Source organism: Triplophysa dalaica, chromosome 12 (genome assembly GCF_015846415.1).
Source record: "Triplophysa dalaica isolate WHDGS20190420 chromosome 12, ASM1584641v1, whole genome shotgun sequence".
NCBI classification, from domain to species: domain Eukaryota; kingdom Metazoa; phylum Chordata; class Actinopteri; order Cypriniformes; family Nemacheilidae; genus Triplophysa; species Triplophysa dalaica.
The window spans coordinates 8911795-8926803 of NC_079553.1; the positions used below are offsets into that span (position 1 = coordinate 8911795).

General features: G+C 37.5%; 3 protein-coding genes across 10 annotated transcripts; 2 read left to right on the top strand and 1 right to left on the bottom strand.

Moving 5' to 3' along the window:
* Nucleotides 1-251: 251 nt before the first annotated feature.
* Nucleotides 252-1226, bottom strand: cnfn (cornifelin). The gene is made up of 4 exons (XM_056763448.1): nt 1142-1226; nt 796-921; nt 467-603; nt 252-341 (listed from the first exon to the last, which is right to left on the bottom strand). The coding sequence occupies exons 2-4, from the start codon at nt 917-919 to the stop codon at nt 252-254; spliced, it is 351 nt and encodes a 116-aa protein (XP_056619426.1). The 5' UTR covers nt 920-921; nt 1142-1226.
* Nucleotides 1227-6233: 5007 nt separating this feature from the next.
* On the top strand, nt 6234-8988 carry cxcr3.2 (chemokine (C-X-C motif) receptor 3, tandem duplicate 2). 3 transcript variants are annotated; one of them, XM_056763410.1, is made up of 4 exons: nt 6272-6289; nt 6830-6928; nt 7009-7145; nt 7263-8988. In XM_056763410.1, the coding sequence occupies exons 3-4, from the start codon at nt 7113-7115 to the stop codon at nt 8352-8354; spliced, it is 1125 nt and encodes a 374-aa protein (XP_056619388.1). In that variant the 5' UTR covers nt 6272-6289; nt 6830-6928; nt 7009-7112; the 3' UTR covers nt 8355-8988. The 3 variants fall into 3 exon arrangements, with proteins under 3 accessions (XP_056619387.1, XP_056619388.1, XP_056619386.1); XM_056763409.1 differs by lacking the exon at nt 6830-6928 and having other exon boundaries at nt 6234-6289; XM_056763408.1 differs by lacking the exon at nt 6272-6289 and having other exon boundaries at nt 6317-6928.
* An 829-nt stretch (nt 8989-9817) lies between these two features.
* On the top strand, nt 9818-14546 carry cxcr3.3 (chemokine (C-X-C motif) receptor 3, tandem duplicate 3). Of its 6 annotated transcripts, none has more exons than XM_056763415.1 (4): nt 9818-10376; nt 11003-11124; nt 11695-12078; nt 13034-14546. In XM_056763415.1, the coding sequence occupies exons 3-4, from the start codon at nt 11731-11733 to the stop codon at nt 13793-13795; spliced, it is 1110 nt and encodes a 369-aa protein (XP_056619393.1). In that variant the 5' UTR covers nt 9818-10376; nt 11003-11124; nt 11695-11730; the 3' UTR covers nt 13796-14546. The 6 variants fall into 6 exon arrangements, with proteins under 6 accessions (XP_056619393.1, XP_056619394.1, XP_056619395.1 ...); XM_056763416.1 differs by having other exon boundaries at nt 9818-10031; nt 10311-10380; nt 11003-12078; XM_056763417.1 differs by having other exon boundaries at nt 9818-10031; nt 10311-10376; nt 11003-12078.
* The last annotated feature ends 463 nt before the right edge of the window (nt 14547-15009 follow it).

The following is a 15009-nucleotide window of genomic DNA, read 5'->3' on the forward strand; positions in this document are numbered from 1 at the left end:
CAAAAACTGAATGTATTTAACAAGTGTAATTTACTTTTTTATGGTAAGTAAGTTGTACTTGAATTATAGCGGCAAATAAAGAAAACATTAGAGCAAATTGTTACGAGGATTTTATTAAATAAATTCTTTGTTATTTTTTTCAGTGTACAATAAAAAAGTAAAGGTAATTTATACAATTGTTTTTAGTATGGGAAAATAATTAATCAATCAATGCATCAATCCACCCAGGATTTTTTTTGCTTTTCTAATTATTATCCCCTCATCTTCTGTTCCCGAGCCATCTGGCAGAGTCCACACGGGCCGAGGCAGGACATGATGAGCCAGTCATCACACAAAGTGCCCTGTAAAAAGAATGAAGACATTCATACATATCACTTTGAAGGTGGATGCACTCATATACAGTAGTATTTGCAAGAAACAATTAGTTCAATAAAGAGCATGTCATTGGTTATTAGTATTGGCCTACATTGATTTGATATTTGTCACGGATGCTGGTTCTCAATGCAACCATAGCTCCAGGTAAGAAGGGCAAACAGCAGGTTTCATCGTGATCCTGTGCCACCTTACAGCCCAAGGCGCAGGGAATAAAAGTACCGCACAGACCTGTGGAGCAAACCAGCGTCAGAATTCACACTATTTTAGAACCTGGGACTATTCTGGCCATTTTTATTAAAGCCCATGTATGTATTAAAGTTTTTATAGCATAACTAGATTCAGCAAACAAGATAAATTGTCCTTTTTTTAATCTAAAATTTAATATATTATGTTTTTTGTGTCTCCAGCGAGCACACTCACAGATGCCACAGTCGTCACAGCAGTCACAGACACCAGAGCTCCAGTCAGTGGAACCAGAGGAGACGGTGAAACTAGTAACAGTCACCTGAGGCTGCGAAGTGATTATTTCGGTCTGATATGACATGACTAATACAAACAACACATTTTGTAAATACTTGAGAATTTCTCTTATTTCTTGACTTAGAAATTGCAAGTACATTTATGCATATAACAAATGAAATTGACTGAAAGTCCATGTAAGGTATATTTTATTAGTTATATGTTGTTTTTATCTGAATTGGTTAGGACGTATAATGCTATTCCTAGTTCATCATATCGTATGGATAAATGTCGCCGTCTCTCTTACCTGTTTCCAAACTTTGCTTTAAATTCAAGTTTCTTTTGTCCTGGAGAAGTTGTGCTCACTTTTCGGTTGAACCCAGTGAAGTGTAAAATAATCCCAAGGAAAGAAGGGGAGGAGAAACCTTACCTTAGGTGTTTATACCTGTGCTGATGTCAATTTTTCATATTACACGGGAAATGTGTGCTCATGGTGTGGACTGGTGGGTACTTCATAGTGTTGTAAACCGAAAGGTAAACTATTTGATTTTCAGGCGAGGACTTTTCCACTCTTTTGACTTGTCAAGACACAGTATAGGCATGTTACATATAAGCCATAAATAAACACTTAGATGAGAACACTGTTTACACCTCAATAGATATAGTGTATGTGTGAGCATTTACCTGTTTGACAAACCCAACAGTGACAGATGCCCTCACAGCACGAATCAATAGTCACACAAGATTTTCTAACCTCACTAGTACCACTCTTTAATGAAGATGTCGATAGATTAAGTAGATTTACATATATTGTGGAACACTGAAATATGATGCTTGTTTAGCTCACATGTTAATGTCCAAATACTGTTGAAGCAACACACTATGTTACTGTAAATATACTGTCATGTCTGTCAAGCTTTTTTTTTCTGCTGCTGAGCCTTTATTTTAAAGCAAACATTGGTTCAAGCATTAGGGCTTTGTGACTTCAGCTCAATCATACGTCAATGGTTACCGCCATGAATTTGGTAAATAATTCTTGATCAGTAAACGGTGACCAGTTGTGTGTCAATGACAACCCACAATGTCGTTTTTAAAGCAAAAATCCACAATCAAATTCTATAAATGCATGATGAGATCTTAAATTAACATGTAGGCATTAAGCAGATGCTTTTTTCCAAAGTGACCTAAAAGGGAAACATCTAAGTGATTCATCATATGGTAAAACAAGAAGTGAAATCATAAGTTTCAACAATGCTAGACAGTACCTGACAATGGTAATGTCATTAAGTTAAAAAACTATTGCATTTGCATGTTCCTGTCAAGTTTTTACATCAAATATTTTAACAGTTTTTTTTCAATATTCAGGCTGATCAGAATGAATATGAAAGGTCTTTCCACCAGGTTTTTGAAAGTACAAGGCGCCGCTCATTTCCAGAACATAGGTTCACCCTGTAGGTGTGTAAATCTTTTTCATTACTTGTAATTCTTGGACGTAATGAAGAATGACTGGATTTTTGTAAGTACAAAGGTGTTTTTATCAGTCCAAAGAATCAGTTGAGTTGTTTGACTTCAGCACATCAATGTGATGACCTGAATGAACGCCCTCTTTGTTTGCTTTTCTATTGAAGTCTGTGAGGTTAGGTCAAGCCCCTGCAGTGAATGCTCTCTTTACCATATCACAAGCCCTCTATAAATAGTTACAAAGTTCTAAACTATTTGTATTAAACCAACAATCATTGCTATACTGTAAATGTAAAAAATAAATGTTAGAAGACTTATCCTTTCATGAAATGAAAATATTTCATTAATTTTATCCAAAGCACTATATTTATTTGATGGCTTATCTGCGGAATGTATTTTTTGTTTGTTTTTGGATTCAGTTTCTTTCACATTCAAACCACTGTAACCACATGGACATGCATATGAAACCAGATAGCCTGATATCTCACAATACTATCTGCATAAGTTTCCCTTTAAGGGCATGTACCACTGTTTTATACACCTTTTGAAAGTTTCATATAGAAACAAACTAACTGATAAAACCCGCAGACTGGCACAAACTTTCTGCAACAGTGTAGTAAATAGACATGGGCCAGTGGAAAAGCAGACATATGTCCTGCTATTCTTTATAGGACAGTAACAAGACATTAACAACACTGGTCCTGAAGCAATTACTGTTTCAGTTTTTAACACTAAACAAACTTTAGATAAATCTTTAAGACTTAATTAAATATGTAAAAGAAAAAAAAATTGTTTGTGATCAATAACCAATTATTGTAATCAGTATAGTATTAAGGTATTTAAAACATATTTAAATATGAAATGAATATACTTAAATAGTTTGTCATTGGTCTGAACAGACTTTGCCTTGAGTCATTAAGCAATAAGCCCCAAATAGCAGTGGCTTACAGTGCATGTTATAACAGCTAAGGGGCGTTGCATGCAGGGGCGTCCCAACCGTGGGGGATGTGGGTGTTAAAACACCCACACTTTTCCCGGTGAGAGGGTTAAACACCCGCACTTTTTTTGCAGTTTTTCCGCATTTTTGTACAAACGGCTAACAACAGTCGCTCCACCGTTTCTTTTGCCGCTCTGTGTCTGCGCTCGATGCGGCTCCTTCTCATCCTCTCCCCTCCCACTCAAACAGAACACGGGCTTTGGTGATTGGCTGTTCTGCCTTAAGTCCCGCCTCTATTGGTGTGTTATCGGTCAGCTCTTGCTGAGGAGGCGGGATCTTATGGTAATGGTTATTTACGTCTTCCTTTTCCAGCGACTTTGAATGAGTGTTTATGCTTTCGAGGTTTTTAAATAAGCTTTATAGGTGTTTGGGGAGATGTTCTGTTTATGTTTTGTTGATATGTCGAGTGTTTCCTGAATTATATTTAGTTTTTAGACTAATGCTAATTGCAAATTGGGATATTATTCAGAAATAGCTAAATTCGGTTATTTATGTGGCATGCAATGTATAAAGTAACTGTGATGAAGAAGGCAGGGAATTGACGAGGAGGAGGGACAAGTTGTCCTTGTTAAGCAGTGTATTTATGGGTTTATTGATTTTGATATTTTGAACATTGCTTTTTTTGTTTAGCTGAATACTTTTGTGGATACTTACCTATTATGTTTGATTGTACCTGTTGAAGAACTATCAACGAAAAGTGTATATTATTATAATGTTTAAAAACAGAAAATTGTTACATTATTTTCACCACCAGAGAAAAAGCTTTGTGTGGGCGTTTTTTATACTTCCCCTTTTCAAGGTGCAAGTAAGCAAACTTTAGCAGTCACAGTCCTGTCAGACCCATGTCTCTATCCACTGTCTTTCCCCCCTGAGATTATTAAAGTATTTCTGTTTCATTAGCAAGTCTACTGTTCTGTATTTTCACAACAGAGTTTTGACTTATTTTCTGTGTGTTCCGAATGTGTTTTTATACTTTACTAGTATCAAACATTTAAATGGGAAGCTTTTTATATCTTGTATGTTATACCTTTTGTACCGTTCTGTCATTACATTCAACGTTTTCATTGTTAACAAACAAACACATCCATCCCCCGCACTTTTGAAAAGCTTGCTACGCCCCTGGTTGCATGATAAAAAGCTGTCATAAAATGCATTCAAATTCATAAAATAAAACACAGCGAATAAGATACAAAAATTAAACAAATATTATTACTCTTCGTCACACAAAGTAGTTTGTCAGAAACAATTGTGGCTGCAACAGAGCAGGTACCAAGCAACACAAACAACAACAGCGGTGCAGTGATCCTTAATGCAAACCTTAAGTGACTTTTACTGATGCTGTAAACTGTGAATCAAACTTAGCCTGCAAAACTTAGCTTAAATAAGAAACAAGCACAATTCAGACTGGAGAAAAACTGCTCCGTTTTTCCAGTTATTGCTGAAAACATTTGAATTTATAAGGTAAGATCTTTATATGCTGGACATTTAAAAGTTATTGATAGAGATAACGGTCTGTGTTCACCGTGAAATGTAAATGTTTTGTTGCTTTTTAATTTACAATACATAAAGTGTGATTACAAGAGAGCACTTTGACAGATGATTTAGACTGTTCAATAAAGTCAAAATATACTTTGAGTTAGTTGTATTGTTATGACATAGGAGACCGGGGGCACTGAGCTTGCATTAACGGAGCCAGTGGGGCTATAACAGCCTAAACTGTGATAGGTTGCGGTTATTTTGGTAATGGTAATGGTATGCGCTATGGATCCGGGGGCACTGAGCACGCACTAATAGTTTGGGTAGTCGTGGCCTTATGGTCAGAGAGTCGGACTCGTATTCAGAAGGATGCTGGTGCCATTCTCAGAGCCGGTGGATGACGACTGTGGTGCCTTTGAGCTGTAGTGATAGCTGCCCACTGTTTCTGCCAGATGATCTTGTAACAATGCGACACACACCCAGGTCTGATCAACCTGCGGTGGGCCTCCCTTGCCTGAGGGTGTCTTGTGATAAAGGGCCGAAACACAAAATGAGGCTGAGGAGCACAACTGACAATGTGTCGCATTGATGGGAGCCATTAAAAGGGCATTATCAACCGCACCTCACCAAAAGGCATCTTTCACTTAGGATAATGTGATGAAATCGGGACACACAACTTATTAGATGTCTCTCTGATAATGGCAAGGAAAGGTAAGTATGCTATGTAATTCTATAATCATTTATGCCCAAACACAGAGGATCCCTTCCCGACGAACCAGTGAGACCTCAGACCTCCTTTCCTGTATTCAGATTCATGACTGCTTCCCCCTGCCTATTGGGCAATTACTAGTCCTATTAATTGTTAATTTCACTTTATTTATTATGACTGAACTTGTATACTTAAATGTTCTGATTTCTTTGTATGAAATCAATATTTGGCTTGATGGCTAAATCTGTTGGAAATTTTGTGTCAATAGCCCACTTAGAAATCCCCTTACTGATAAAAATGCTGATGTGTCAAATACTTATTTTCCCTGCTGTATGTGTTTTGTGGTTATGTGATGGATGCTATGCTTTTGACAATTATGGTCCCATCTATGATATTAAAACGTACAGAGTAAAATACAGCATAGAGTATTTGAAACTCCACCAATATAAGCTTTTGACTTTGCAAATAAAGAGTTCTCTGCTTTGAATTTGGTTTTGGTAAGAAATCGTCCACTAGGATAATAAATATAAATAGACGTGCACTGCGCTTCATCCAGTGTGGACCAATTTTGTAATTATAATGGGTTCTAATGTGTTTCTAATGTCTTAATGTCTTTTGTTGTGTGACTAGATGTTTTAAAAATGTTAAATATTTCCAGTTGATTTGTGGATAAGCAAAACGAGAACCAAGAAAGAAAGAGAGCAAGGGGGGCAGGAAACAAGATGAATGTATTTCCTGAACTCTCAGAAATATTCAGATCATCATTTTATCAGAGCCATTTCAGTCCCATACAGACTGCAGCATAAGAGCAGGTAAGAGAATACATTTTTGCTTCCAGTGTTGTCTTTTAGTTATTGAACATTGATACAGATATGGCAAGAATTTTAATGCCTAATTTTTTTTATTTTACATTCCAACTTTTCCAACTAGCATCAGTGTTTTTCTAAGAAGTTGTTTAATTATCTAAAATTGAAACATAAATATGCAACCTCCAAGTTGCGGCAAGTTTCCTTGTGTTTGCTGCATGTTACAGTAATATTAATTTACGTTTGTCAAATAATGACAAAAATGATCAAAACAATTGTTGTTTTCAATGTTCCATAGTAAGACTTGCACTTTATGCTGATGCACAGCACTCTCACTTCCCTGTAGTTGTACTCTACTATACTCGCTTTTACAACTCGACTCCCTCAGCCTAAAAGCATACACAACATTCTTCTTCATAACGCCGTTTGTACAACATTTCAACTTTACCAACCTGTCCCAGCCACCTGTTTCATCTTTACCGTTTATGAAATTGCGTGTTTTTTTTTCTGAGAACCTAGAAGATTTAGCAATTTCTCCATTCTCAGCACACTGGGGATTTCAAAACAACGTTTTTTTCAAATGGATGCAGTTTTGTTTCCCTTTGGACATAACCGCCAGATCCTCTTTGCACTGTTTCTATCGAGGTACCTTAAATTTAGTTTCAGTGATCTTAACTTCTCTAAAACTGCTTTACTCCCCATCCCTTTCTTTTCCTCTCTTTAAGTTTTACCAGAAGAGGAGAGACATACTGCAAGCAAGATAGCGTGAGAGACGAGTGCATCTCGTGCCCACTATTCTACTGCATGCCTCACTGTTTATAATTTCATCATGAGCAATTCATTCACAACCATTGACCCCTGGGTGAGTACTTATAGGCATTAAAGGCATTTGGCAATGTCAGAAGTGTATTATATACTTTACAGAGCAACTGTCTAAAAACCAACCTGCTAAAATGTAGTGTGCTCTTTCTTACTGTAGGATTACAATGAGGACTACAATGATAGCACTGCTGGGTTTAAAGATGATCGCAGCGCTGCCCCCTGTGGCCTGAAAAGCACATGGACCTTTGTTGGTCGCTTTGCCCCCGTGTCGTACATCCTGGTCTTCATCTTGGCACTAGTGGGTAACATTCTAGTGCTGTGTGTGATCCGTCGATATAGGCAATCTCGGCACAGCCCATGCTCCTTCTCACTGACAGACACCTTTCTGCTTCATTTGGCAATCTCTGATCTCCTATTGGCTATAACGCTGCCATTTTTTGCTGTGCAATGGATCAGCGATTGGATGTTTGGCGAGCCTATGTGTAAAATGGCCGGAGCTCTGTTTTCACTTAATGTCTACTGCGGCGTGCTGTTCCTGGCCTGCATCAGCTTCGACCGCTACCTGGCTATCGTACATGCCATCAATATCAGCTGGAGACGCAAAACCTGCCACGCTCAGATGGCATGTGCCGTAATCTGGGTCACATGCCTCGGCATGGCCTGTGTGGATGTGCACCACCGTTATGTGGTGCCGCTGGTTGACGGCGGTAAGCGGGTGTGCCAAATAGTGATTTCCCAGCAATGGCAGATTAGCATGCAGCTGATTAGCCTGTTTCTTGGATTTGTACTTCCTCTCTTAGTCATGCTGTATTGCTACATTCGCATTTTCAAATCATTGTGCCATTCCACCACGCGCAGGCAGAAACGGCGCTCGCTGAGGCTCATCATCTCTTTAGTGGTTGTGTTTGTGGTAACTTGGGCACCTTATAACATCCTGCGGACGATTGACAGCCTACAGACACTGGGTGTCATTGCTAAGACCTGTGGGTTGAACAGGGTGCTTGATGTGGGCATTCTGGTGACAGAAAGTATGGGCCTAGCACACTGTGCTTTTAATCCTCTACTGTACGGCCTTGTGGGGGTTAAGTTCCGTCGTGAGCTTGCCCAGATGTGCAAAGCTCTTTTAGGACCAAAGGTGTACCTTGGATCAGCAGGATCGTTCCATGGTCGGGGATCAAACCGCAGGCCTACTACATCATTCAGCTCAATGGATAGTGAGAATACCTCATATTTCTCTGTCATGGCCTGAAAGACTGTAAAAGATAGAGAAAAGAAAGAAGAAATGAATTATGAGGTGATGAAGCAATGACCTGGAAAAAAGAGAAAAGTGGAACTGAAAAGTAACAACATGAAAAATGACAAATGATCAAAAGTTCACATGCTCAAAAGTAGACGTGCTCATCTGTGCATAACATTGTCTGATATACAGCATATTGACCTTTTTGTAAAGGTAAAAGATTTTCTTTTTTCTCTTAAAGAAAAAAATCTGTACATTTGAATGTGAGTTTATAACGGATCCATCAAAGCATTGAGTTCAACATTAAAGGTTAAATTGCAGTTATATTCAACTGTGGTAGATTATTAGTTTCAAACTTTTTGTACTTCAGAAATTCTGCTATGCTGCAGTTATAAACAAGAAAAGGGGGTTATTGTCACAAACAAGAACTGAAATCATTTTTGGAGAATCTTTTAAGATTCAATTTTTTGTTTTAATCTCTCTTATGCTGTAATTTTGAACCCATTCATTGATATTTTAAGTGAATACACAATGTAGTCATGGATTTAAACTGTTTTATTTTCTTATTCTTTTTTGTTATTTCTGTGTTTTTCTTTCTGTTAAAGTGTATTCCAGGTAAATTGTAATAAAAAATTGACACATTTGACTCGTTTTCTTAAATGAAAGAAGTGAGGAACATGTGTGTATGTTGAAATACATTTTAAAAACCGTTTCTAAAAATTAACTTTATGAGTAAAATATATAACCAATAGTAAATTAATACTATATGAATAATGTGGTAAATGTGTGTATAGTTCTGAAACAATTTCTGACAGTCAAACTGATTTTAGGGTTAAGAGCTTTTATGCTTTTCTTGTTAGCATTTCACAGTTTACCAAAAATGTAACTTCTGCCATCATTTACTCACCCTCTTGTTATTTCAAACACGAAAGTCATGAAATGACAAGAGGGTTAGTCAACGACATTTTTGTGTAAACTATCCCTTTAAACCAGACTAAATCGAAAAAAGTTTTTTCAAAAACATTATCCCAAATATATTTAACTATTTGTTCAATATCTAACAATTATTCGTGCATACACCTGTAGGCATATAAATCAACGTATTAAATGTATAGGAAAGGGAAAATGTGTGCATTTATTTTACGCATTAGGGGAGGTGACTAGTTAAATTGGCAAAGCAACGAATTGGTTAGATGTAAATTAACCAATAAATTAGCTTTAAAACACATACAAATGACATAATCTGAGACATTTGTCAAAATAGCCTATGTGTTTTAAACGTGTCACCGGGTTTTTTGTGCGGTGTGCGCTAGAAATGTATTTGATAACATTAACCACTAGAGGACACTGTTGTCACATCTGCAGAAATCACCATAGTTGTAGTACGCACTGTCAAGTGTGTGAGATATAGGCGAGAGCGATGCGAAAGATAAATTTGAATGTTTTTTCGAATCACTCTCGCGGTACTTTGATGTCATCCGCCTGTCGGACTTTGCGGCGCCGCATCAAGTCGAACAAGCCTATTGTTAGCAGGGGCAAGAGTATTTCTCTCTAAATATAATATACCAGTAACTACTAAAGAGTTTGCAATTGTTATGGATGCTATTCCATCTGGCATACGCAAGCTTTTTAGAAATTGTTCTTTACCTTTTGAAGTCTCTTTACCTGAGCCTAGCGTTACACCTACTGGTGAGTTATGTTATATTAGTAAAAAAGGAAGAAATCTTAAGGTAAGAGCTTTACTTATTCAAAGAGGATTGCCTGTGCCCCTTCTGCTGTTTCATACTGGAAAAGCCATTTTGATAATCTGAACTGGAAAATGATATGGGCCATGCAACAAAAATATCTTCACTTAAATAAAGTCAAAGAAATATCCTTTAAAATACTCCATAACATTTACCCTGACAAAACTTTTCTAAAGAAAAAATTTGGATCTGACTTTGACACCAAATGCATTTTTTTTGTCAGAATGACAATGAATCACCTTCTCACTTGTTTTGGTCGTGCAACTGTATTCAACAACTCTGAAAACATGTTGGTTTGTTTATTTTAAATACTATTTTGAATGTTTTTTTATGAACCCAAAAACAGTTCTTTTTGTTTTTTTTGAAGGTGAGCAAAATGCTTGTTTTATAATCAACCTAATTCTTTCTCTATTTAAATATCATATACATAGATGTACATTTTCCAAATTTACCTTTTACATTTACCAAACCTATTTTTATAGTCTTTCTACAAGAGATAAAACTGTATTTAAAACCAATTAGGTTTTCTTTCGATACAAAAGCACAAAGAACTCTGAGGTTCAAAGAAATTGCTCTGCTTATAAGCTTTTCAACCTATTTAATTTGTTTTTTGTTTATTATTTGTTTAACTCCCTCTCCCAATTTTTTTTGTTTTATTGTTATTATTATTATTTTTTGTCTTGTCTGTTCGAGCCATGGTACTGTTTTATTCTCTCTCTTTTCATAAATCTAAGTGTTTCTTAGGTTAGGTTTCTGTTGTAACATTGTTTTGTTATTACGAAATTTTCAAAGGGGTAAGAGTGCTCGGGGTTTGTGAGTAGGAGGGACCTAGAGAGCTACTATCATCAAGCGATAACCTTCACAACAACACGGTGATCACCATTGTTACTTTCTCTACCTTTTTTACCCCATCAGAGCAAACAAATGTATCAGAACAGACAAGAACAAAAGAAGAGATTATTTTAAAGAGGAGGAAATAGCAAAGGAGAGAAGACCTAGAGCGAGATTGAGTGAGAAACAGGAACTTGAACACACTTGTAAGTGCAGGTTTGGCCTTCTTCTTAAACGTCAGCGAGACATTAACGTTAAAGTTGTATGATTTATTATCACGCTTTTTATTTCATTCCAGTCCTTCTGCCTTTGTCCTGTTCTCGGGTCCGCCATATGGTTTGCCGTGTTATCGCGTTTGATGTTTGTTTTCACAAAGCTTCCAGAGTGAAACTATACTTCTATAGCCAACGTTAACAAAACAAACTGCACAGCTGCCTTAACTGCATTAATATCGAAGACCGAACCTAAAAGCCAATGTGTAATAATTCAAGTAGTTTCTTAAACAAACGCAACAAAAACACATCTCTGTTTATTTAGCAACCTCATATATGATAACGATTTATATTGCTTTACTGTCAGGACAATAGTGTACATTTCCCTTCATTTACGCTCGTGCATTCACCTCATTTTTAACTGCAGCTGTAATAGAAAACTCCGCTTTCATTATTGTTGCGTCATCATGTGAAACCCCGGCATGTGACTCTTTGCTTATAAGAAAACGTATCTGCTCGCAACTCGGCTCAAGTTATAGACAGATGTCAATCTCCATTTTATAGTGCCTCGGTGAAAGTCTGATTTGACTGTGGTTGAAGATGGCCGTAGAACTCCACGGACTCTTTGTGCAAAACAATTCCTATGATTATGAAGACTATGTGTATAAGGATGAGGACCATCCCTCCAACTGCACCTGTGGCTTCATGAGGGTCTTCATCCCACTGGTGTATTCTTTGGCGCTGTTATTTGGACTGCTTGGAAATGGACTGGTGTTGGTAACATTGTGGCGTAAAAGACAAAACTTCAGTGTGATGGACGTGTTCATCCTGCATCTGGGTGTAGTTGATGTTGTGCTGATGGTGACGCTGCCTTTCTGGGCTGTAGATGCTGTGAAGGGATGGATCATCGGTACAGGGCTCTGCAAACTCACGGGAGCTTTGTTCAAGGTGAGAGTTTAGGTCTTGGCTTTATTTGTTTTAGGGTAGCTGATGTATTGGCATAATATAAATGTTCACATCTATGTGTTTGGCAGGTGCTTAATCACTTACAGTGCTTTGCATTTAAAGGCAGTTCGCCGCCCAAATAAAAGAAAATGTTCATCATTTACTTACCTTCTTGTCATTTTTAATCTGCTTGACTTTCTTTCTTCTGCAAAACGCAAAAGATATTTTGAAGAATGTTGGTAACCAAAAATCAATGGTCCCTATTGCCTTTCACATTATGGACACAAAACCAGGGCAACAGTTTTCTGTTGTTAATGCGTCCGGTGTGTATCATGGAATTATATATAATAATACTACACTGCCCATCCAAAGAAAAAGTCCCCACTTGGATTTAACTAAGCTAATAGGTAAGAGTCTCCCATTGGGTTGGAGGTCTAAATTCAGCAACATTATGTGCCCAAAGAATGAGGTCAGCTGACTTTCTGAATATACTGAATGACCAGGTTATTCCATCAATGGTACATTTTTCCCTGATGGCACGGGCATATTCCAAGATGACAACGCCAGGTGTCATCAGGCTCAAATTGTGAAAGAGTGGTTCAGGGAGCATGAAACATCATTTTCACACATGGATTGGCCACCACAGAGTCCACACCTTAACCCCATTGAGAATCTTTGGGATTTACTGGAGAAGACTTTGCGGAGCTGTAGGAGTTTTCCATCATCAATACAAGATCTCGCCGAAATATTAATGCAACTCTGGATGGGAAAAAATGACATTCTGGACATTGCAGAAGCTTATCGAATGCATGCCGTAATTAAAGCTAAAGGCAGTCCAACGATATATTGTATGTTTCTTTTTTTGGAAGGCCAGTGTATATGCTTGTCTAATATGATTGTCATGCAATTAAATAACCGTTGTAGTAACCAACCTTTATCAAAAATCTTCTTTCAACAGATCAATTTGCACTGCGGCATCTTCATGCTGGCCCTCATCGGTCTCGAATCGTACCTGTCCATCGTACGTGGCATCCAAATGTTCTCTCGTAAAAATCCCTTGGTGATTCACCTCACCTGCTTGATCATCTGGATTATCAGCCTGCTCCTTTCCACTCCTGACTGGATGTATCTCAAAGTCACCGAAGATCCAGGAAATCAACAAATAACATTCTGCGATCATATTTATCCCAGTGATTACTTGCACGTTGCCATCCGTCTTTTGTTAGTTGTTGTGGGCGTCATTTTGCCTGCGCTGGTGCTGCTGGTATGTTGTTCCTGCATCTTGCTGTATATGCAGAACAAATCCAGAGATCCGCAGATGAAGAAGGTCAGAAGAACACGTGTCTTTGGGGTTGTGGTGCTAGCTTTTCTCATCAGCTGGACGCCCTACAACATTGCCTTCATTGTGGACACTCTCTCTGCCGTAACAGCGTCAAAATTGTGTTATGGAAAGCTAAGGACAGCTAGTGGTGCAACAGGCATTTTCGGCCTCCTACACTGTGTGATAAAACCTGTGATTTATTTCGGTCTCGCCAAAGAGTTCAGGCATCGCGCTGTGGATATAGTAACATTTAGGGCTTATGAGACGGACAGCAGCGATGTTTCATTGTGGGACTCTGGTGAAGTGGGTGGAAGCGTCCAACCGGAGGAACAGAGTTCACTTCGTCCGATGTCGAATGACATATACCAAACAACAAAAACTCAGGATGAGAATATATAAAGAAGCTGTAGAATACTGCGTCTCTTTTATTTAATTTATCATATTTGTAAATATAAACATAAAAGCTTTAAAATAAATTGCACATGTATAGATAAGCTTATTTTTGATCGATGGAGACACCACAGGAATTGAACAGAGACTGACTGACAATTTTAATGGGTTTGATGGAAGGAATGCTGATAAGGGCTGAAAAGTTAAATCTGGATAGAACTGTATCACAAAGCATCTGTCAATTGTATTAACGTTAAGGTACAATGAATTTACAGCTACAGTTAAGATGATAAACAGTAATGGTTTATTGAACAATGACAGAAATGTTCATTTATTTTCCTTGTTTGCACTTTAATACCATTTAATCTTATTATTGAAGTTGTGCTGGTGCTTATGGAATCTTTTGTTTAGTCACGTACCGATACAATGTTTCTTTGGGTTGGTTTACCTAAAGTTGTAGATAATCTGAAAAGTGGGGTACATGTTGTAAACCTTAAAAGATTTGCCACAGGGTTTGTCTTAAAGTTGTAGCCGGCTACAGTTTTTTTTTCATTTGAAACAAAAGACTAATGGTTGTTTTGAGAACATCTTTCTGCATTAGTTAATAACTGAGTTCACACAGCCAGTTAGCATATTTGTGTTATTTCCCATGTTCATTTTAAAATTTCCTTATGGCCTTGTTTTTCTTTTTTTCAGATGTTGTAGACCTTTCATTGGTCAAACACAATATGAATGTCTATAATAAAACATAGTAGCTGTACTCACATCTCATGGTTTGGTTATTTTGCTGCTACTGTGGGGAAAGATGATTTTGATGCATTCAGTTACAAACAATGAGTGCATAACTGCACTGAAGTTACTCAGGCATGAGACACTTGTGAAGTTCTCTTTAAAGCTTCTGTGCGCGATGTGTTACTGATAGGAAACATTTTAAGAGAAAGAAGAAATTAAGTTTTTTACTAGTCAAAGGGAAAGTGAAAACGAATGTCGTTTATGGTGATAGGTAAATGGTTGTGTTTAAGATGGGAAAAATCGTATAATAAACTTTCACTTCTCTGATTTATTGGCATTCATGCATTTGTTCATTGTAGAATGAAATGGCATTTCCTGTCGGTTAGGGTCATGAGGGATTCTTTTTGCACATTTCGCAACAATTCCTTCCCAAAGTTACCAGAGACTTTTAGATTTTAAGAAGTTTTGTTTTTCTCATAGCTCTTCATGTA